Source organism: Xenopus laevis, chromosome 8L (genome assembly GCF_017654675.1).
Source record: "Xenopus laevis strain J_2021 chromosome 8L, Xenopus_laevis_v10.1, whole genome shotgun sequence".
Classification (NCBI taxonomy): domain Eukaryota; kingdom Metazoa; phylum Chordata; class Amphibia; order Anura; family Pipidae; genus Xenopus; species Xenopus laevis.
In genome coordinates, this window is record NC_054385.1 from 28,747,701 (window position 1) to 28,769,940 (window position 22,240).

The window sequence follows — 22,240 nt, forward strand, 5'->3', positions numbered from 1 at the left end:
CAGAGGGTTAACGCAAATTGAAATTAGGCAATTTTGAACGTTTTGTTGCCTAACTGTATATAGCGTTGTGGAAGGGGGACAAAATGTTAAAAATGTCCCCAATTCAGAATAAATGTCTTACCAAACTCCCTGTCCTTTCAAATAGCACATCCATAACAATACAAAAAATGATGCCGACAGGGCATCGGCAGGCGAAAATTTGCCTGCGTCAAAAAGTTTTTGACATATGTCAGAAAAGTCGATTGTGTCAAAACCGACGTGCGTCAACACTATTTGGATGCCCATTGACTGCGAGTTTTTTGGCGAAACGGGAGAAATTCGCCCATCACTTTTGCCAAACCTGACTGAATTACAGCATAAGATATATATGTGAATGTGTGCATATTTATTAGGGGTTAGGGGGCAAACCACTGTAAGATACAGGTATGGCATCCGTTATCTGGAAACCCTTTATGCAGATGGAGTCTATGGATATTTCTGGATAACAGGATAATTAATGCTTACTAGAAGCAAAACAATCCTATTGAATTTATTAAGGGGGTTATTATCAAATAAATAACAACAATAGTCAGTGCATCTAAAAATCAGTCAAAAGTAGTTAAACATATTTATTAGGACATAGTGGACAATGGCCTAACGTGTTTCATGTCTGTTGGGGCACTTAATCATATGCTGTGAGTCTATGAGTAAGTGCCCCAACAGGCACAAAATGCGTTAGGCTGTTGTCCACTATCTCCTAATAAATATTTTTGTAACTTGAGTATTCAAGTTTTTCCCCCTTATTGTACAAATTTGAGTTTTTTCAAGGTACAAAAAAAACTCACAAACTCGACTTTTGATAAATAACCCCCTTAAGCAGCTAATTTAGCCACATTGGTGTTGGTGAAGGGGAGCCAAATTCCTTCTCTGACCATTATAAATAGATTTGAACTCTCACTAAGCCAGTTATTAGGGCTGCACTGTGTCAATTGACAGAAACCATTCACTTCTTATCATCACTACCAGAGGGCCGGGGATTATTTCAAAACTGAAAATAAATGCATTCAAATGCAGTTGTGACACATTATCCTAAATAACTTGCATATAAATAGACGTATTGTATATGACTGTAGGAATTCACCCGTATCAGTATTTATCAATATAAAAATGAACATATGTGACTAATTGTCCTGGCCTAGTGGAATTTACAGTCGGTATCATACGTCACAATCTTGTCTAATGATATGTAATCAAAAGCACATAGTTTGCCATTAAAGTTTCCCTACAGATGATACAAGATTAGCAGGTGTGTCAGAATTTAAAATAATGCTTCCTACAGTATGCAGAATTAAGCACCACAACCACGTATTGTCTCAACATGAAACATATATTAAGGATCTTGCGTGTCTATGACTCAGCCAAACTATCCTGGCAGAATGGAAAAACTGAATTGTACACAGCTTGGCAGATACCCAAATAACCTATACTGATATACAACTTCAACCTGTTTGGAAAGTGATGGAAATTATTTGTGATATAAAATATCACTAAAGCGTCTGATTAAAGGGGTAGTTCACCTTTAAATTAACTTTTAAAATGATGTAGATGGTGATATTCTGAGACAAAATGCAATCGATCTTCTTTTTGTTATTTGCTTTGGAATTATTTAGCTTTTTGCTTAGCAACTCTCCAATCTGGAATTTTAGCAGCTTTAAGGATGCTAGGGACTATTTAGCCTAGTAGCCGGGCAGTGGTTTGAAAGACAGACTGGGATATCAATTGGAGAAGGCCTGAAAACAAAGATAAGAAATAAGAAATTATAATAACAATACAGTTGTAGCCTCACAGAACAATAGATGGCTTTTAAAAGGATTCTGTTACAGGAAAACATGTTTTTACCAAATGCATCAGTTAATAGTGCTCCTCCAGCAGAATCCTGCATTAAAGGAGTGAGCTAGGTTTTAAAGGCAAACTAAAGTCTAACTAAAAAGTCTAGCTAGAAATGTTGTACATTATGTTTTGTGCTTCTGTACCAGCCCAAGACAACCACAGCCCTTTAGCAGGGAAGATCTGTGTCTCCAAAGATGCCCCAGTAGCTCCCCATCTTCTTTTCTGCTGATTTACTGCACATGCTCTGTGTTGCTATCACTTACTGAGCTTAGATACTCACAATATACAGTACACATAGAATATAAATGTGACAATATAAGGCTGATTAGTAATTAATACAGATAATTACTACATGGCATCACATAAACCATTGCAACTAGCATCAGAATTGAATTATCAGCCCTGTAGCATCAGCATATATAACAGACTAACCTCATTTTCTGCTTGATAATTTGCGACATCCCCTAAGCTTAGCTTCTCAATAGCTGCTCAGAGCCCACTGAGCATGTGAGTGTCACAGACACTTTCCAAGATGGTGACCCCCTGTGACAAGTTTGAAGCCATGTATCACTGCTGCTATTGAGAAGCTGAAACTGTATGCTGGTATATCAAATATGGCATTTTTAAGCCATATGATTTTTTGGGTTTATACTCCTTTAAAATCATATATTTTGGAAAACATTTGAACAATTTTTAGAATATATTTGTGGCTTGATCTGGGTTGCTGCAATTCCCATGTCAGCAGGAAATATCTATAAAGAAGAGGGAAGTATGTAGTAAGTAGATACATCTTGTAATTTCATACCTGGCAGATCTCCTTGTTTTAATGCTTGCATGGAGCACTCTATTTCCTGGTATTCATGTGACTGATTCTATTTCCTATGTGGCAAACAACAGAAGCCGTGTCATGCTTTATGGCTGAGATTCTCAGCATCAGAACCTGTATCCCACAAGAGCGTTTTCTTAAACACGCGTTTATATTACTTTATATTGGCATCTATTTACTGAATTATATGAGTGTCATCTACCTGAACTTTTCAGCAGTGGAATAACTAGTAATTGGACCCCACAGCAACATTATTGGGCCCCTAAACGTATGCAGTTGAGATGTAGTTATGCAAAAAAGTTTGTTACTTTAGTATAAACTTAGCAAAGTTACATACCAAGTGATGACAACACATAGAATTGACAGGGCATGTAGATTAGTATTGTGTAAACATAGGGCAAACTCCACTGAACCCCCATGGACCGACTTATTAGAAAATTAATTAGTGGAACTATTTATATTAACTGGTTATTGCAGAGTTATGCCCCGGCTTTTCAGTAAAAAGATTAGTGAGTTTGAGCTGTGTAAAAAAAAAACACATGTATAAAGTTGAACCTTTTGTCCTAGCAAAGCCCTCCTGCCTTCTAGCAGATTGTTTGTATAGCGCACAAGCGGCGTGGAAGGAAGGGCTTCCATAGTTAAAAATGTGTCTATGGGTTTCTGATAAATTCTTTATTTAAGGGGTGGCATCTGCTAGATAGTGGATACTTAGGGGCCGATTCACAAAGGGTCGAATATCGAGGGTTAATTAACCCTCGATATTCGACTGGGAATTAAAATCCTTCAACTACGAATATCGAAGTCGAAGGATTTTAGCGCAAATAGTGCGATCGAACGGTCAAAAGATTATTCCTTCTATCGAACAATAAAATCCTTCGAATCAAACGATTCGAAGGATTTTAATCCAACGATCGAAGGAATATCCTTCGATCAAAAAAAGTTAGCCAAGCCTATGGGGACCTTCCCCATAGGCTAAAATTGAGTTCGGTAGCTTTTAGATGGCGAACTAGGGGGTCGAAGTTTTTTCTTAAAGAGACAGTACTTCGACTATCGAATGGCCGAACAGTTTTTAGTTCGAATAGTTCGATTCAAAGTCGTAGTCGAAGGTCGTAGTAGCCCATTCGATGGTCGAAGTAGCCCAAAAAACACTTTGAAATTCGAAGTTTTTTTACTTCGAATCCTTCACTCGAAGTTAGTGAATCGGCCCCTAACTGCCTGATCAAGGTGCACATGAGTGAGTTCCAGCAGGGCAGCATTTGCATCCCTCCAGACAGAATCAGGGAGGCCTATTTATTAATGGTCAGATTTTAGTAGTTTTAGAGGTTTTTGAAACCACGACTAAACTTAGAAACACCATGGGGTTATTTACTAAACTTGACTTTATCTAATTTTTTATTAAAACAAAGTTAACCAAACTCCCTTCCACAAATTGAACTCATTTATCAATAATTTTTCTCAAAAAATCGCGGAATGAATATATGTTGCAACAAAATCAGGCGTCAATTTGTATCGTATAATTGAGGCTCTGAAAACTCAATTTTATCGAATTGTTGCTGCAAAAACTCATCAGATTATCTGACAAAAACCCAGACTTTATTGGAGTCTCCAGCGCAGATCATGATGTCAAGAAACAACTTCAGGAACAACTACCATTGACTACAAGACCTCAACAGGTATTTTCATCCGGATTTTTAGTAGCTTTGGGGTATAATAAATAAATCTCTAAAAATTTGAGTTTTCCCCTTAAAAACCTTGATCAGATGAATGAAAGCTTTAATAAATGGACCCCTAAAACTACAAATGTCATGCCATTTATTAAAAGATCTGAATAAAAAAAAAGGACAAACTGGAAATCCTCTAAAAAATATGAATACCTCGAAAACCTCTAAAAATTTTAGTTTTTCAGACATTTCCTAGCCAAAAAAATGAAGACACAGCTATTCATCTGTGGCTTTAGGGTAGTGAATGCTGTTTCTGTTTGAATGCTGTCGATTCAATTGTATGGATGATTAGGATACAGTATATTGCTCTGTCTGAAGCTGTAGATTATGCCAAGGAGAACCTTTTTTTTCAATAGGATCAAGATACAAGATACTGTTCAGAATTAGGAATAGGTGCTTTTAAATGACTCAAATATTTGACGAAAATAATAACTCTAATAAAGGATAGTGATGGACAGCCGTGAACTGCATGAGAATCTATTTTAAAGTTGTGATTCATGAATTTCAAATCCCTGCATTAGGCAATATGCAGAACACATAGATGCATGGAAATATTTGTCACAATGTGTTTACTAATCCCATTATTTTAGGAAACACACCATAAAAAGGCAGATAACAGAATTATAAGGGGTTTCTGGATAACACTTCCCAAACCTGGATATACAGTGAATAAATTATCCCCTATTGTAAAATATAAGGATATTATAAGTCACGAGCAGTTCCATGACATTTATGTATTATAATATACAAGTTTTAGAGTCATGTGACAAAAATGACATCACTACTCATCGTTTATAACTGATGACATCACTAGTCACCGTTTATAAGTATATAATTTACAAGATATTCATGGCTTTTGTGTATTATATAGAAATAATAACAGGCATATGCAGATATGTTAAGAGGATGTTTGGTGCAATTAGCTTATTAAATGCTCATACCTACAATAAAATAGACTATCGTCCCCTTTAAATAGACTTCCAGCAGCAAAAAGAAGCAAAGCAAACCAGTCCACTGCATTACAAATGTGTTATACTGTATAATGCATGGTGGGGTTCTCCCACCATGTGCCTCACCAGCTATTTGTGCTCTTCAAACTTGAGATTCCCCTTACTGCCAATCACAAAAACAATATGTCAAGACAAACTTTGTGAAATCGTCAAATTCAAAGTTTTTACTAAAAAATTGTGAAGTTCCAACGATTTCACAAAATATAATTGTGAAAAACGGAAATCGATGCCAGGGAATTTTTGCAGCAGATTCGCGAATTTAACACCAAAATTTGCCGCAAATTTGCGCCAGGCGAATTTATTCGCCCATCACTAGTTTTGAATAGAACTTGGTTTTTTTTCAAGATGTTGCATATGTAACTTCAGCTCAAACTCAGCATCTGTATGTGATACAGTTCAATGCATCCTACAGTGTCCAAGTTAGTACCCAGTAGTGAGTCAAAGTGCTGAAAATTGAAATGGAAATCACATTTGTTTACACTTGATCCCACATCTTGGTTCTTCTAATTGTGGGAGAAGGAGGAGTTAGTTCAGTTCCTAGCCCGTGATTAAACTCCATGAATGAACTGCTTCTTATCAATAAACCTGAGACTAAAGCAAATGTGTAGAATGGGGGGGTTGTTTATACAGAGCTCATTACTGCTACTTGCCTTTATTACAGGAAGGAGGTCAAGCAAAACAATGATCAGTTCATAGAGTTCATTTAAACTTTTTCAATTATTTACACTTTTTTATTCTAAAGATAAGAATTTAAACTGTAATCTGGTTGCTAGGGGGTTAATTACCATAGCAACCAGGAAACAGTGTTTTAAATCTGTTTACAGCGCCAAGGGGCCCAGGAATATTAGGCTTCATGAGTTAAATGATTCCCTAGAGTAGAAAATGCCCATAACCACAGACTGTCAGAGATCCATGCAATTTATTGAGTCTTTCTGAGCAGCAATCTGCCCCAGTAAGCGTGTCATTTGCTAGTCAAAACAATCGACCCATTGATGCCGATAACATATACATATGGTAAATTGACCAAATATTTTATTATCTCCCAAATGGCAACAGGCAGCATGAAAACAACAGGACAACAAATATGAGATTTGGCTTTCACCCTAGGTTATTGGAGTGTAGCGTCCCAGTATAATCAATGACTGTGCTCATTAAATGAAAATACAAACCCACTATACAATATTTGTGCACATGCCAAGAACGTTTGTACTTGCATGTAGTTGTACTGTGCATGAAGTCACAGCAGCTGTATGACAGACGGAGGCACGCCAGATAATATATGGACAGACACACAGATCTCCTGACATTGTATTGAGAGTATAAGTGTATAGTCCTTGCTAATATACACAGGCTGGGAGCCAATGTGGTGCCCCAAACAGTGTCTAACCTGCTGTGATGTGGCCAGAGAAAGAACCCCCCATGCCCCCTGCCATGTGTCATTCACCTGCTCAGTTACACACATGCACATCATGATTTACCCGTAACTTTCCCGACAGCTGCCCATCTACAGTGGAGAGCGAGGGCAAGGTGCAGTCAGTCGCAGAAGAAGCAGTCATGGGCGCAATGAGATTCACAGGGAGACAGGTGCTGGCTTGGCTGGCCAGGGGGTATCAGACAGGGCTTTGCACAAGTCCAGAGCTACTGAGTCGGAGCAGGCACACATCCCTATCTCTGATAGAGAAAGAGGGAGGGGGTGACAGTGAAGAGTAACAGGCTGGAACCCAATGAGCCGGTTAGGGAAGCAGGGCCTGACAGGGCTAAGGAGAGGGCCACTCCCCGCCCCCTTTTGCTGTGGTGCGCTAGGATTAGCCAATTTGTTCCCGGGTTCGGCAGAGGAGGCAGAGTTACAGGATACTCACCAGTCGGCGCCGGGACGTGGAAGCAGCAGGACGCAGCATCCCGCCCCCCCTCCCTGTAGCATAGCGGTTACTGTCGCAGTTGGCGGAGGGTACCTTTACAAGGACCCCCAGGGGGAGTTAAAATGGGGTATTTTGCAGCAATGGTATGTAGCCTGGTAGGCCTGGGTTCCCATGGGATGTAGCCTGGTTTAGGGCCCGGGAAAATGGAGGAGGAACCAAGCTTACCAGTTGAGGCTCAGCACCCACACCCCCCCCCTTTTGTCCCGGGGGGGGATGATATAAAGGTGGGGTAAAATGGTTTGTTATACAAACTGCTTGTTAAGTTAAATATGTTATACATGTTAAGTATGGTATTATTTTGTTAAATAAACAACTGCGGCCATCTCTTTCCAAACCAGTGTTTTGTGTGTGTATCATTGGGCAGGAGGTATGGGGTTTCACTCAGAGGGGAGGGGTACAGACTCGACGCTGCACCTGTCAAGTGCAGATACTTCCAGGGTGGATCCATCTTCACTCCCACTCCCTGGCAGGTTCGAAAAGTCACACATTCAAGAGTTCCCTTAGAAGGGAAGAAGGATCTCTCTGCTGGTAGCAGCGCCACAGTGCAGCCAACTCTCAGGTGGAAAAGCAATTACAGGGAGCACGTTGTAGGAGGGCTATTGCACGGAATGCTGGGTACCAGCAACTCCATGGGGTTTGGAGCAATTTCCCGGTTTGCTACAACTGCGCATGCATCTAAATTTCTCCAGGGTAGCAGCTAGGCTGGGGGAGGAGGGTTGGCCTACGTAGGGTAGGAGGTAGGGTTTTTTAAGTTAAGGGTTGAATTATCCTTTAAAAACAGGGAGTGGTCAACACTGGCTTCCATTATCAGCCCTCCACCATGTAGACCACAAAAATTCCGGCCCTCGACACCACAGAAGTTACACAGCACTGCTTTACATCATACTAAATGTTCATTTAAAGTTGAGCAACCCCTTTAAGATGTAAAGATATTGATGTTTGCACTTGAGCAAAGTGAAGGAATAAAGTGGCTAGACTGTTACCATAACATAACTTTTTTAATATATTAAAATAATATTTGTTAACAATACATATAAAATCAGAGTATATACAGGTATAGGATCCATTATCTGGAAACCCATTATCCAGAAAGCTCCTACTTACAGGAAGGTCATCTCCAATAGCCTCCATTTTAATCAAATTTATAAAAATAATTTCCTTTCTCACTATATTAAAAAGACATTAGCTTGTACTTGAACCCAACTAAGACATAAAGTAACTAATGCTTATTAGGGTAAAAACAATCCTATTGGATTTAATCAGTTTACATTTTTTTTAACAGACTAAAGATATAGAAAGATTTGTTACCCAGAAAAGCCCAGATCCCAAGTATTCTGGATAACAGGTCCCATACCTGTATATTTTTTGTAAATATAACTAAATGCTGTTTTCTCAGTTTCCAGCAGATGGCAAACTAAGATTGATCTCGATAACAAACTAGTTATCTCTCGATAACAGAGATCAGATCTCAACCAATAATGTGTGCAAATTTGTACATTTAATAATATAATAATTATAAACTACTTGGGAAATACATTGCTAATTATTCTTACTAAATTAGGAAACCCTCCCGGCATTGTCTTCATTAGCTGAACTGACAGCGGTAATGGGAGTTAAAGCGTTGTGCCTTGCAAAAAGTCCCTGTGTACATTGTACAGGTATATAAGATCACTTATCCAGAAACCCATTATCCAGAAAGCTCCAAATTTGTACTTTTTTTTTTTAAACTGTCCTACTTCTCTGCATAATAAAGAGTACCTTGTACTTGACGGTAACTAAGCTACATGAATCCACACTGATGGCAAAACAAACCTGTTGGGTTTAATGTTTAAATTATTTTAAAGCATAGAGAACAAAATTAAGGAAAAATACTAATTTCTGGAAAACCACGTTCTGGATAATAGGTCCCATACCTGTATAAATTTTCCAAATATGGGATACATCTATTAATACTATATGACTGATATTGCAATTTAATTATATGTATTATGCTTATGCTTTATTCTTAAAAGACATGTAAACGACCTCAGCACAAATGTGTGCATAATAGTTCAGAGTGCCCTACTGAGCAAGTATGTCGTTTATATTGCAACGTACCAGCAGATGGTGCTGCTGTTTGAAATTCATTGTAGTAGCAGGGAAAAAGTTGCTAATATCATAAAAACTAAAAAAAGTGCTAAGATTAGCACTCTAAGCATACTTATATTAAATATATTGTGAATGTTTATATTTACTTTAGTAAATAAGTACAGTATATGTCCAGCTTCATGCTTTTTTGTGTCACAGAACTCCTTAGTAACTTATAATAGCTTATATTTTACAATAGTGGAGCATTATTCCCTATATATATACCTCATAGGGGCACATGCTTAGTTAAAATAATGGCAAGCATGGTATCATACTAGTTATGGTTATAAAAAGCCACCCACCCACTAAATTCAGCCCTAATTCCCCATTACCTCCCAGTGAAATGGTAAGCAAAGTAAAAAAAATATATATTAATTTCTACAGTAATAATAAATATTAAAATAAGCTGAGGTTAAGGAAAGAAAGAAAATGAAATGACATGTAAAATTAAGAATATAGGCATTAACAGCTGCCAAGCCCTGATATGAACACTTGTTGGTGAATACAATGCAAGTCTAAGAGGGAGCAGTTTCAGAGGCTTTAAAAAACAAAAAGTGTAAAGTACCCACAAGAGCCCCCTGTGCCATTACACTGAAGGGGAAACCGAGCTGTAGAAACACAAAAAACCAACACAATGGTTCTTAGTATGATGTCATTTCTCAAACGTTGCATCCATCAAGTTTCACCAGTTTCCTAGGATATTTCCTGTTTTGTTTTTACTGATCCAATGGAAACAATTTTCAGTTTACTTCAGTGACAGGAAATTTCCCATGTGATTACAAATAGTGACAGAACCAGTCCTGGGAGCAAGTTGGCTAACCTTGTCTCCTACAAAACAATCACCTTCTTTCATTTGCTAAAAGGACAACTGATTTTTAATTCGTTTCAGGCAGAGAGTTTCTCTCACTGCAAATACAGATGTGGGATCTGTTATTTAGAATTCTTCAAACTAGCTCTTTGAATTAAAAACTGGACAGATTTGGGTTCAGTTATTTGCCTTTCTTTTAACAAACAGTAGGGGGTTCAGCAGAGGGTTAATGGAAATTAGGTGACTTTTAAAGTTTTTTTGCTTGACTTCATGCAGCTTTGTGGGAGGGGGACAAAATGCTCAACATTTCCCCCAATCAAGATAAATGCCCCACCAAACTCCCAGTCCTTTCATATAACACATCTATAACGCCATAAATCATGTGCCGCTGCACTTTTAAGTGATTGGCCCCCCAGTCATTTTACAGCACCAGGAGCATGGCAGCAATTCCTATTGACTTTAAATGGGGGGGGGATTTTAAAAGTTCTGTCCCTTTCTGTGGTGCCAAACCTGACTGAATTACAGCATGTGGTATATATGTGTTTGTGGGGGTAAGGGGACAAACCATTATAAGATGGGTATGGGATCCCTTATCCGGAAACCCATTATCCATATTCTATGGATCTCTCTGGATAACAGGTTTACAGATAACAGATCCCATACCTGTATAATTAATCCTTATTAGAACAAAACAATCCTATTGGGTTTATTTAATGTTTAAAGGAGAACTGACCCCTGTACCAAAAAAGCCCCCCTTTAACTGCTGGGCATTGCATTAGTAAAAAAAACAAAAAAAAAACCTTAACAAAAATCTGACCCTAAAATGCAGAGCAGCGCAGCGGAGCTCCATGGCATCATCTTCTACTGCTTCATATTCTTTTTTTGACTGATTCACAGTGTGGGGAGTGAGAGGGGAAAGGGGGGCAATGACAGGCAGTTAAGGGGGATTTTTTGGTACGGGGTTTCGTTCTCCAACCAGACTTATTGTATGAAGATCCAAATTACAGAAAGCCCAGGTCCAGAGCATTCTAGGTATTAGGTTCTATGCCTGTACTAAAAAAACAAAAACAAACATTTTTAAGAGAATGTATTAAATTGTCAGCTCCTTTATAGCAATAAAAATCGAAATAATAATTAGCAGAATGTCCCAAGCAGACACCATATAATGTAATGCCCTGCAGGGAGTACATATGAGAGAGGGAAATTAATTCATTTAATGAGAACCTTGACTGATACTGATCAGAGAAGGAAATGCGGGTAAAATGGAAATACCAGCAGTTAATTAGGTAAGCAGGTATGGCTCCTCCCAGTCCCTAGAGAGAATATAACCTGCCACTGACACTCACAAGGCACTGACTTCTACACTGGGGATACTGAGAAACTTGCAGCACCCGACTGGAGCATCACTGCTGGTAAGTCAGAAACAGCAGAGAGTAGGAACTAATCCTCTTTAGAAATGAAAATGTATCTGCAAGATCTCCTGGATATCTTTCTTATATGTTACAATGTCATTTCACTGTATTATTATATACTATCCATGTACTTTTATTGTGTTTAGAACTCTAACTCAAAATGGTTTGTTTTATATTTTATTACAAAGAAAATGAAGAGAATAATACACAAATGTTCCTTGAATGGCAACAGATCAAACTTACCTACCATTTCTGCATCAACAGCATTCTAACTAGTTAAAGTGATAATCTATAGAATGTGGTTATATCCTTATACCTGGTATAATGAAAGCTTTAGCTATCAATTTCATTCTTTATTCATGGGGCATTCATTGTTGTAGAACAGTATATATGAAAAATATTTATTATACAACAAGCAAATGCAGGGTTTATTGTGGCAGGGGGAATTGTCAGAATCATTTACCATATAATAAATCATTTCAAGCACTAGGAGATAGCAATGGGCGATTAAAACTATCAAACTAACTACAGATCAGCATTGTATTAATTAGCTCTGTAGTTAAAAACGTTTTATGCCCATATTCCTTTGTTGGGAAGATGTATTTACTGTTTATAAACAATTTAGAGGACCATAAGAAGAACTCATACAACTGCTGCTTCTCAGAAATGATATGAAGAATTAATGAACTGATTATTTTTGTTATGTTGTAGTTTGTATTTGTATTGATTGATAATATTGATTTTATGTATTGTGTTTTGTAGAAGCAAGAGCCACAAAAATGGAGGAAGTTGTAAGCTCTTGTATCTTACCACAGTCCCACCGTACAAGCAGTTTGAGGACAATTGCTAATATGCTTGATAATGGAGGAGTGTGTGGAATTCCCACTGACACTGTCTATGCCCTGGCAGCTTCCTGCAAGCACCCAGAAGCTATCAACAGGATTTACTCCATCAAGGTAAGTAGCCATCATGAACTGTAAGTGATTTTGTCTACACGCAACAAAATATTTATAGGGATGGATGAGCTGGAGGAAGCTCCTGGAGTATAATTCTCACCAATTCTCATACTGAAAGAAATGCTGTCCCTAAGCATCATGCTAGCCAGAGTGTGCTCTAACTGTATCAGAACATATTATCTAACTCATATTAAATGGGTGATTCAACCTAAGTTAAGTTTTAGTATTTTATAGAATGGCCAATTCTACACAACTTTTCAACTGGACTTTATTTTTTTTTCTTTACTTTTTCTAATAATTTCACTTCTTTTTCTGACTCTTTTCGATTTTGAATGGGGGGTCACTGACCCCATCTAAAAAACAAACACTCTGTAAGGCTTCAAATGTATTGTTATTGCTACTTTTTATTACTCATCCTTCTATGCAGGCCTTCTCCTATTTATATTCCAGTCTCTTATTCAAATCAATGCATGTTTGCTAGAGTAATGTGGACCCTAGCAACCAGTTTTCCGAAACTGCAAACTGGAGAGCTGCTGAATAAAAATCGTAATCACTCAAAAACCATGAATAATAAATTATGAAAACCAATCGAAAATTGGCTCAGAATATCACTCACTACCCCATATTAAACATTAACTGAAAGGTGAACAAACCCTTTAATGTGTGACCTGTTAAAAGTGACTTTAACAGACCATAGCTAGGTTGTAGAGTCAATAAATAATGAAAGTATTCCTTTGGTTGAGTTACAGAATAGTTGCAAGAATAGTCAGTGGAGGGGTAACAAGCAATGGGATTAGAGAAGAATAGGTTATACAGGGTGCTACTGAAGTACTAAGGGAAATTACAGAAATGCAGAATTTAATATGACTATAAAAGGTGCAGGAAACATCTGCATGACTGCATACACTCTCCGGGAGAAGTATAAAGCTAAATATTCTATATATGTTGGCTTCTTTTATAGGAACGTCCATCAGAAAAGCCTATCTGTATCTGCATTTCCAACCTTGACCAGCTGAGGGTCATCAATCCCCCGTTCAGCCCCTTGCTGTGGAACTTCATGGATCTTGTATACCCTGGAGGCATAAGCTGCATAGTACAGAAAGGAGAATGGCTTAAAAAATTAGGTATGTGAATATTTCTTTTTATTGTCTGTTGAACATGGTCACTTTCACAAAAACTGTGAAATCAACTGAGATTGTGAAAACCCAACCCAAATTTAAAACCCAACATATACCATCAAACATTATGACCATCAAAGCAATAAAAACAAGAACAGTCCAATTGATAAACACAAAATGATTGGCTAAATAATTAATAAACACAGTCAGTAGTAAATTATTTTTAGGAGATTTTATTGGCAAATGAACATCTGGGATTTATTCTGATGAATTGTAAGTCTTCCCTTTTCACCTCTGTAGGCAATCTCCCTAATATATCTCATTTGGCAATTGGGAATCAATATATTTCTAATAGCGGACATCACTTCAACAGCCACAGGACTTTTACTGATTATTCTTCAATTGTGTTCCAGGTGTCGGTCCTGCCTATGAAACAGTCGGAACTAACGACTCCATCATGATAAGGGTCCCAGACCACACAGTCACCGCTCATCTCACAGACAGGACTGGGCCTTTAGCTATCACGTCGGCCAATCCAAGTGGAGAAAGTGATAGCACCCATCATGATATGGTGATAACGTAAGTGAGGTCAAAGTGTAGCTACATCAGGTATTGGACCTATTATCCAGAATGCTTGGGAGCTCTGGTTTTCCTGATAAGTGATCTTTCCAAAATTTTGAACTCCGTACATTAAGGGGGTTATTTACTAAAAACTCGATTCAATCTCTTTTTTAAAACAAAGTTGACCAAACTCCCTCCCATGAAATTGAACTCATTTTTCAATAATTTTTGTCGACAAAGTCAGAGTGACAAAATGTTGCAACAAAATCGAGCATCAATTCATATTGTACGATTGACGTTCCAAAAACTCAACTTGTCTAGAAACAACTGTAGGGACATCTGCCATTGACTTCAACATGACCTTGACAGATTTTAGATGAAGTATTTTTAGCAACTTTGGGATATAATAAATCTCTAAAAATAAAATTTGTCAACGGAAAATTCAAATTTCCCCTTAAAAACCTCGATAAGATAAATTTGAGGCTTAATAAATAGGCCCCTAAGTCTGCTTACAATTAATAATGATACCTTTGTTTGGATCAAGTTCAAGGTACTGTTTCTTTATTACAGAGAAAAAAGAAATCAGTTTTAAAAATGTGAATTATTTAATTGAAATGGAGTCTATGGGAGATGGCCATCCCGTAATTTGGAGTGTTCTGGATAACGGGTTTCCGGATAACGGAGACCATACCTGCACTATTACAAATATTGGCAACATATGTACAATTATGTAGCAACGACCATGTTAAAGTTATAAAACATGGGTACCAAAGATTTAACAACCAAGCAGCCCTCATTTCATTTGTGTACTTATAATGCATTTTTGTGGTCTATTGAATACCCTAATAATAGAAAACATTTCTGAGAAGGACTGCCAAGTCGCAAATGCTCAATTCTGACTTTTTTTGCCTAGAGGAACTGTCAATTTATGTGCAATCTCTGTATTTTCCTTAGCCGACTGAGTGATAAGCTGGATGCAGTTCTATGTGATGGATACTCCAATGAGCTTGTGGGATCCACAGTTGTAAATTGCACCAAAATAAATGAAGGTGAGTATTTCACGGAGAGAGATTCCATCCTGAAATCCTATCAGATCTCAGTCAGTCTTTCCAAATTTAAATATTCCAAAGCACCTCCTGAAGCTTGGTTGTGGCAAAATTATTCTTTCTAACCATATGCAGCTCTTCTGTACCTTGACGGAATATTTCAAGATGTAGCTGCTTCATAGAGGTGATCATACTGGACCCTGTTTTTCTTTTTTAGGCATCATTAAAATCCTGCGTGAGGGCTGTGTGCCAACCACTAAGATTATGCAACTATTTGAGAGAGCCAAGAACACTCCGGGGGTTTTGTAGAAGCACAATAATAGATGTCTTGGAACCTAATGATATGTATTGGAGCCCTGCTGGCAGGTCTCAGGAAACTGGAACTACTTGGAATGTTCATTTATTTAACTGTTTTTCTTAAATTCATATTTATTTATCTTTGTGCTGTATAATATAAATTGTTTTATGGTAGAACACTACCCATGTTTACAGCAAGTTATATGTGTTTACATAATGACAGTGACTTATTTTAAAATTAGCTTTTATACAAAATGATATACAAATGAATTTTGGAACCAATTAGCAGGTTAAGGACATTTGAAAGTAACCCATTTTTTTCTCTGTTCCCTATTGTGTATTGCTGGAAAAATCCAATTGGTCCCATTGGATTTGTCGGTTTACTTGGATTTTTATGTGGAAATGTTACTGTCCAGCTCATAAGGACAGTCGTAATTCTACATGTACATGTCTGTAGTTCTGTGTTCTATTTACTAGAGTTTTCCCTGTTTATATATGGCATATAACATATATAGATATAATCTATGGTGCTAAGACAAAAGTTCCATTATGCCAGTGCTATAATACATTTCTGAGTAATTCCCTTCTGCTGTGTGGTGAAAAGGGATGGCTACATTACCCTTATTGGCATAAGTCATCCTTAAGGTGACCATTCCTACCATTTTCTATAAAACAGTTTGGAAAACCTCTATATGCTCATAGATCAGAGGGAATGTAGACTTGTAAAACATGCAAGGGATCATTTACTGCAACCCCAGATGCAAGTGCCAGAGCACTGGGGGTAAAAATGTGTAGAAAGTGCAGGGCAAGGGGAAAAGTACAAAAACATGGTGAATTGTGCCATTTTTTGGCACTTTGGTCACTATTCTGCACTTAGCAGGTGTCATTCCTTTTCTCCTTCATTCCATAAATGCTGCTCCCATTGACAGGAACAATGGCTAGTGTTAATTTACCTCAAAGCTGTATGTTAATTCTAATTTATTTCTCTTTGTTTTCTCATTTGTCTCTGTTTATTAATTGTAACAATTTATTGTTGACTGAATTGTATTCATTCCTAAAATCTTTGAAATCATATTTGTAATGTAGTAAAAACATGGCAAATAAAGCGTTGGTTTAAAAAAACAATGCAGACTTTGTGTAGCAGGTAATATTATATTTTTTATGGAATCCCCTCTCCTTTCACTTCAGCAGGAGCCCTCCACTACCAGCCACCAGGTCATAGGGGTAAATTTATCAAAGAGTGAAGTTCCGCCACTAGAGTGAAATTCCGCCACTCTCAACTCATTTCTATGGGATTTTGAAAGGCGTATTTATCAATGGGTGAAATTTCACCCTTTGATAAATACGCCTATAAAAATCCCATAGAAATGAATGGAGAGTGGCGGAATTTCACTCTAGTGGCGGAACTTCACTATTAAATTCACTCTTTGATAACTATACCCCTTAATGTGAGAGGACCAAGGAGAGAGTTCTGGGCAGGCAAGGGAACCGTATGTGCAAAGGGAATGGAGAATAGGAGCGTGGTTAAAGGACAGGCAGAGTCAGTACCAAACAGGAAACACAGTAAAATATCAGGAGGCAGGAGCGTAGTCGAGGTCACAGGCCGAGTCAGTTTATCAATATCACATTTTCAAGACAGGATCCAACAGAATAGTCAAAGCAGAGGCTGAGGGGTCAAGAAAGGACAGAAACACTAGAGATCGCACCCAGGAACTATTGGAATAGACCTATGTTGGGCAACAAGTTACTGAGTGTGGGCTCTTTAAATATTTGAATTTCATGGCAATAATCCATGAAATTCATTCATGGACCATCCCTGTTGCACCCACACTAGACCACCAGGTACTTTCCTCACAGCAACATTCAAATATAAAAAGAGCAGAGGAGCAACAAAAGCATGAAAAAAAGCTCGTAGGTGCCCCTATGTGGGCCTACAGGAAGCTCTGTTTGGCAGTACATCTTGTTTTTATGCAACCAAAACTAGCCTTTAAGCCTGAAATTGAAAAACAAGCACCTGCTCTGAGGTCACTGGGAGCAACATCCACTGGTGAGCAACATGTTCCTCACTTGACACTGGTTGGGAATCACTGCACTGGCCACTTGTCAGTGAATCTTCTACATGTTCCCCATGCATTTGCTAATTTATTAGTTATTACCCAACCACCACCCCATATACACAAAGTGGCAGGTGAAGGCAGGACCTTTGGCAGAAATCTATTTGGGCTGTGTCCTTCTGCTGCCATTAATATTAATTGAGACATCCTAGCATAGTAATTAGTGATGGGCGAATTTGCGCCGTTTCGCCTCGCCGAAAAATTCGCGAATTTCGCGCGAAATTCGCGAAACGGCGAAAATTTTGCGAAACGGCGCCGGCGTCTCGTTTTTGACGCCGGCGCCCGTTTTTGACGCGAATTTTCGCGGGCGATTCGCGAATTTATTCGCTGGCGGCGAAACGCGCAAATTCGCCTCGAATTCGCGCCTGGCGAATAAATTCGCCCATCACTAATAGTAATTGAAACAAACATGTGCTTGCAAGGTTCTTAAAAATGCCTCCTGTCAATACCAGTGATAACAGTGATTTGGTTCATATATGTGCTAGTACACAGACTTTTTTTATTAATATCCTTTATTTAGTTAGGCCCTTAGGTGCCGAGTGTAGAGAGTTCAAACACATCTTGCAGACCCCATGCAGCTACTTTTGCACATTTTTCATTCAGTAGTGCAGACTGAGATAGAATTATAAGGGCAAAACCAAAAGGCAATGGTGGCAATTGCACAATTACACAAAGACAATCTTCTGCTTCTGAAAGATATTAGATGCTATTTTCTGCCCACCATTCTTTTAAAAAGAAAGGGTCCTCTCAAGGGTTGAGTTGAGCTTTTTCAACCTAACTTACCATGAAGCTTGATACTTCCTGGACTATTAACCAGTCTTGTATAAGTTCATTGATCTGTTGACAGTTTTAAACCTTCTAAGTGGCCATGCCAAGGAAAAGCGTTTTTAGTCAGTATCTGTGATGGTCTCTCAACACACTTTCATATAGTTTGCTGTTTGATGCAGCCTTCTTTACTCATTATACATATAACTGGGAAATTGAGTACTTGTACAACATTATACATTGATCTGTCATCAATTTGGGATCACTGATAACTCTAAGCCATTGCCCTATCTCCAGGATAAAGAAGGACATCTATTGGATGGTTTTTAGGTAGGGGTGCTGTGCCGTGTTATATTCAAAACATGTATAGAGGGTAGCTATGCAAGAAATAGGGGCCTCATTTGGGAATAGTGGCTCATCATCAACCACAACATTTGCCCTCACTTCAAAATTAAAAGTGCCTTTTGCATATATGATATACTCAGGACTGGCCTCTCAAGCATTCTGTCTTCATAGCACATAAATAGCAAACACCCTCATGCGAATCTCTATTTTAATTTCTTTTAATTACCCAGATTTACAATTAATTCACACCTTCTGCTACAAATGATACATTTTACCACCTGTTACATGATATAATTGAAAACATAAAATAACTCTCCTGTCAGTGAAAGTAGCAGGGTTATCTCAGAAGAGATAATGAAGCCCTTGTGCATTGTGAATGTGTATGGAAATATTTTAAGTATGTACATATTTTTCAGTCATGTGTTTTAATGCAAAGAAAAAGATCAGTTCATTCTATTTGGGGATATTAAAATAATTATGGAGGTCCAAAGTTGAAAAGGCCTTGATGTGAATGAATTCCACGTTGTAAGTTTGGTTTGCAGTTTGCCAACGGTTCAATATTTATTTACACTGGTGTTCCACTTGGAGTAATATCCCCCCTGCCCATTGTTGCACTATGCTGGTGACTTTCCTTGAGTAATAAGTAGACAAGGGTTCACTGATGAGTAATAGTAATGTTATTGCTGCAGACAATAGAGCTGTGCCCTATGACCTTAATTCATTATTATTATTCGTTATGATTATTGATGCTGAGACCAGGGTGTATATTGCTGTTAGAAATGGCTTCTGTTTATAATTCAAATAATGTTTGATTTTTTTTTAAATCCAATGAGTGAAAATCCCTCTGAGAACCATCTTTGTTTTTATGAGAGGCAGAAAAAGTAGCTGAAATGCTATGAGATTTTGATTAAAATGAGGTGATAAGCATTCTGAAGAAAGGTCAGGAATTTGAAAGAATCTAGTCAGGAGTCGCAGTATAAACGTCCGTATGATTTAGAGCACAGATCAACAAACTGGTTTACCCATGAGCCACATAAAATAAAAAAGGCTAGAGAGCAACACAAGCATGCAAAAAGTCCCTGGTGGTGCCAAATATGGACTATAATTGGCTATTGGTAGCCCTATGTGGATTGGCAGCCTACAGGAGGCTCTGTTTGGTAATACACATGGATTTTATACAACTAAAGCTTATTTCCAAGTCTGAAATTGAAAAATAAGCACCTGCTTTGAGAGCAACAGCTATGGGGTTGGTGAGCAATATGCTGCTCATGAGCCATTGGTTGGGGATCACTGCTTTAGAGCATATTAAATTTTGAAAGCAAGTTATCAGAGGATTCACCCCCAATCAGGCAGAACATGGCAAATTGTGATCAAAGCATATACAAACCTCATTAGCAGAGTCCTGTGATTCCAACTGGTTCAAGCAATGACAATGATTGCTTTGTGCCTTAAGCATAAGACAAGAGACAGGGCTGGAACTAGAGGTAGGCAGAAAAGGCCTAGAGCACAATGATGGCTCTTCTGCCTACCATCCCCTAGTGTGGCTCTTCTGTAAGTCTGGCATACTGAATCTCCCCACATCTAATGTGCTGCTGTCTCACTCATAGGTTTGGTGCAAACTCACTTGGTTTGGTGCATAAGTTGCACACGTGTCGGAGGGGCTTGCATTAAGCACCCTCATACCCAGCACTGCCAGAGGGAAAAGTATCTGTACACAAGTATGTATAGCATGGTCTGCATACATGGACAAGCTCATAAGTAGCAGATCATAGTTAACAAGCAGCAACATCCAGAACACAAAGAAGATGGGGTCAGGGCAGGCTTTTTTTATCGATCCCAGACATAAATAGTAATGATAATCATTGGATTATTTACAGATTTCCATAATGAGGTGGAAGGTGGAAACAGAGGAGACAACGGCTGAAGTGAATACTTTTCAAGACTATTCACCAAACCAGACTCAAGAAGCCTCCACTGGCTTAATAGGAAAATGTCATAAAATACTCCTGCACAGTCCACCAGGGTCCAGAATGGGCAGGCCCAAATAGGTACAAGGGATGCTGAGAATTGCACTTTACTCTTGGTTCATTAATAAGTCTCATTTGGTTTTTAAGTCTCCTAGTTAACAGTATAGTGATTAAGGCAAGCAGTTAATTTAGCAGATTTTTCCGTAATTTGGATCTTCATACCGTAAAACATTAAATAAACCCAATAGGCTGGTTTTGCTTCCAATAAGGATGAATTATATCTTAGTTGGGATCAAGTACAAGGTACTGTTTTATTATTACAGCGAAAAAGGAAATATTTTTTTAAAAATGTCAATTATTTGGATAAAATAGGGTCTATGGGAGCCAGCCTTCCCGTAATCCTGAGCTTTCTGGATAACCGGTTTCAAGATAATGGATCTGATACCTGTACTGTTTTATTATTACAGAGAAAAAGGAAATCATTTTAATTATTTGGATAAAATGGAGTCTATGGGAGACAACCATTCCAAAATTCAGAGCTTCTTGGATAATGGGTTACCAGATCAGGGAACCCATACTTGAATAGGATTGAAGTTACCATGCTAGCGCATATGTGGTTCTTAACAATGGCACGTGGATTAGAAGAGATCATTAAGTACCAAGGACATGAATATGACGGTCCAGTTGTGCCACCAGAAAAACTGTACAGGACGTGTTTATGTTCTGCTAATGGGACGATTCATAGATCTATGAGCAGAGGATACATACATCCTACCCAAAACCTCACAGCTGTAACTACATGCTGGTGCCTCCATATTTTGTAGATGTACCCATATTAAGGGACCATGAATACATACTACAACTACTGTAAAAAGTTTTTATACTTTTGCCTGTTCTTGTTGGACCCATAGGATCGGGGGCACTGTTTTAGATTAGAAATGTTTGGTATATCAATTAAAAATTATGCTGAACTTAAAAGTAGTTTCATAACTTGATCCATTCTATATGCAGTAGCTCTTTACCTGCCATAGATAGAACCTACAATACAGGTATGGGACTTGTTATACAGGAATCCGTTATCCAGAAAACTCCGATTTACAGAAAGGCTGTCTCCCATAGATTACATTTTATACAAGTAATCCAGATTTTTAAAAACAATTTCCTTTATCTCTGCAATAATAAAACAACTACTATAATAAAAAAAATACATTGCAGTATTCAATTAATCCTTGTTGGAAGCAAAACCAGCCTATTGAGTTTATTTAGTGTTTAATTGATTTTATAGTAGATTTAAGGTATGAAGAACCAAATTACGGAAAAATCCATTATCCGGAAAACCCCAAGTCCTGAGTATTCTGGAAAACAGGTCCCATACCTGT

At 38.1% G+C, this 22,240-nt stretch overlaps 1 protein-coding gene and 1 long non-coding RNA gene across 2 annotated transcripts; one reads left to right on the top strand and one right to left on the bottom strand.

The window, feature by feature from the left end:
- Positions 1-780: 780 nt before the first annotated feature.
- LOC121396940 lies at positions 781-7,277 on the bottom strand. Its single transcript, XR_005963273.1, has 3 exons — positions 6,905-7,277; positions 2,675-2,748; positions 781-1,769 (listed from the first exon to the last, which is right to left on the bottom strand). It is a non-coding gene; the product is annotated as an uncharacterized LOC121396940 (long non-coding RNA).
- Positions 7,278-11,539: 4,262 nt separating this feature from the next.
- Positions 11,540-16,795, top strand: LOC121396941 (threonylcarbamoyl-AMP synthase-like). The gene is made up of 6 exons (XM_041572598.1): positions 11,540-11,692; positions 12,455-12,648; positions 13,610-13,772; positions 14,180-14,345; positions 15,282-15,376; positions 15,591-16,795. The coding sequence occupies exons 2-6, from the start codon at positions 12,472-12,474 to the stop codon at positions 15,680-15,682; spliced, it is 693 nt and encodes a 230-aa protein (XP_041428532.1). The 5' UTR covers positions 11,540-11,692; positions 12,455-12,471; the 3' UTR covers positions 15,683-16,795.
- The last annotated feature ends 5,445 nt before the right edge of the window (positions 16,796-22,240 follow it).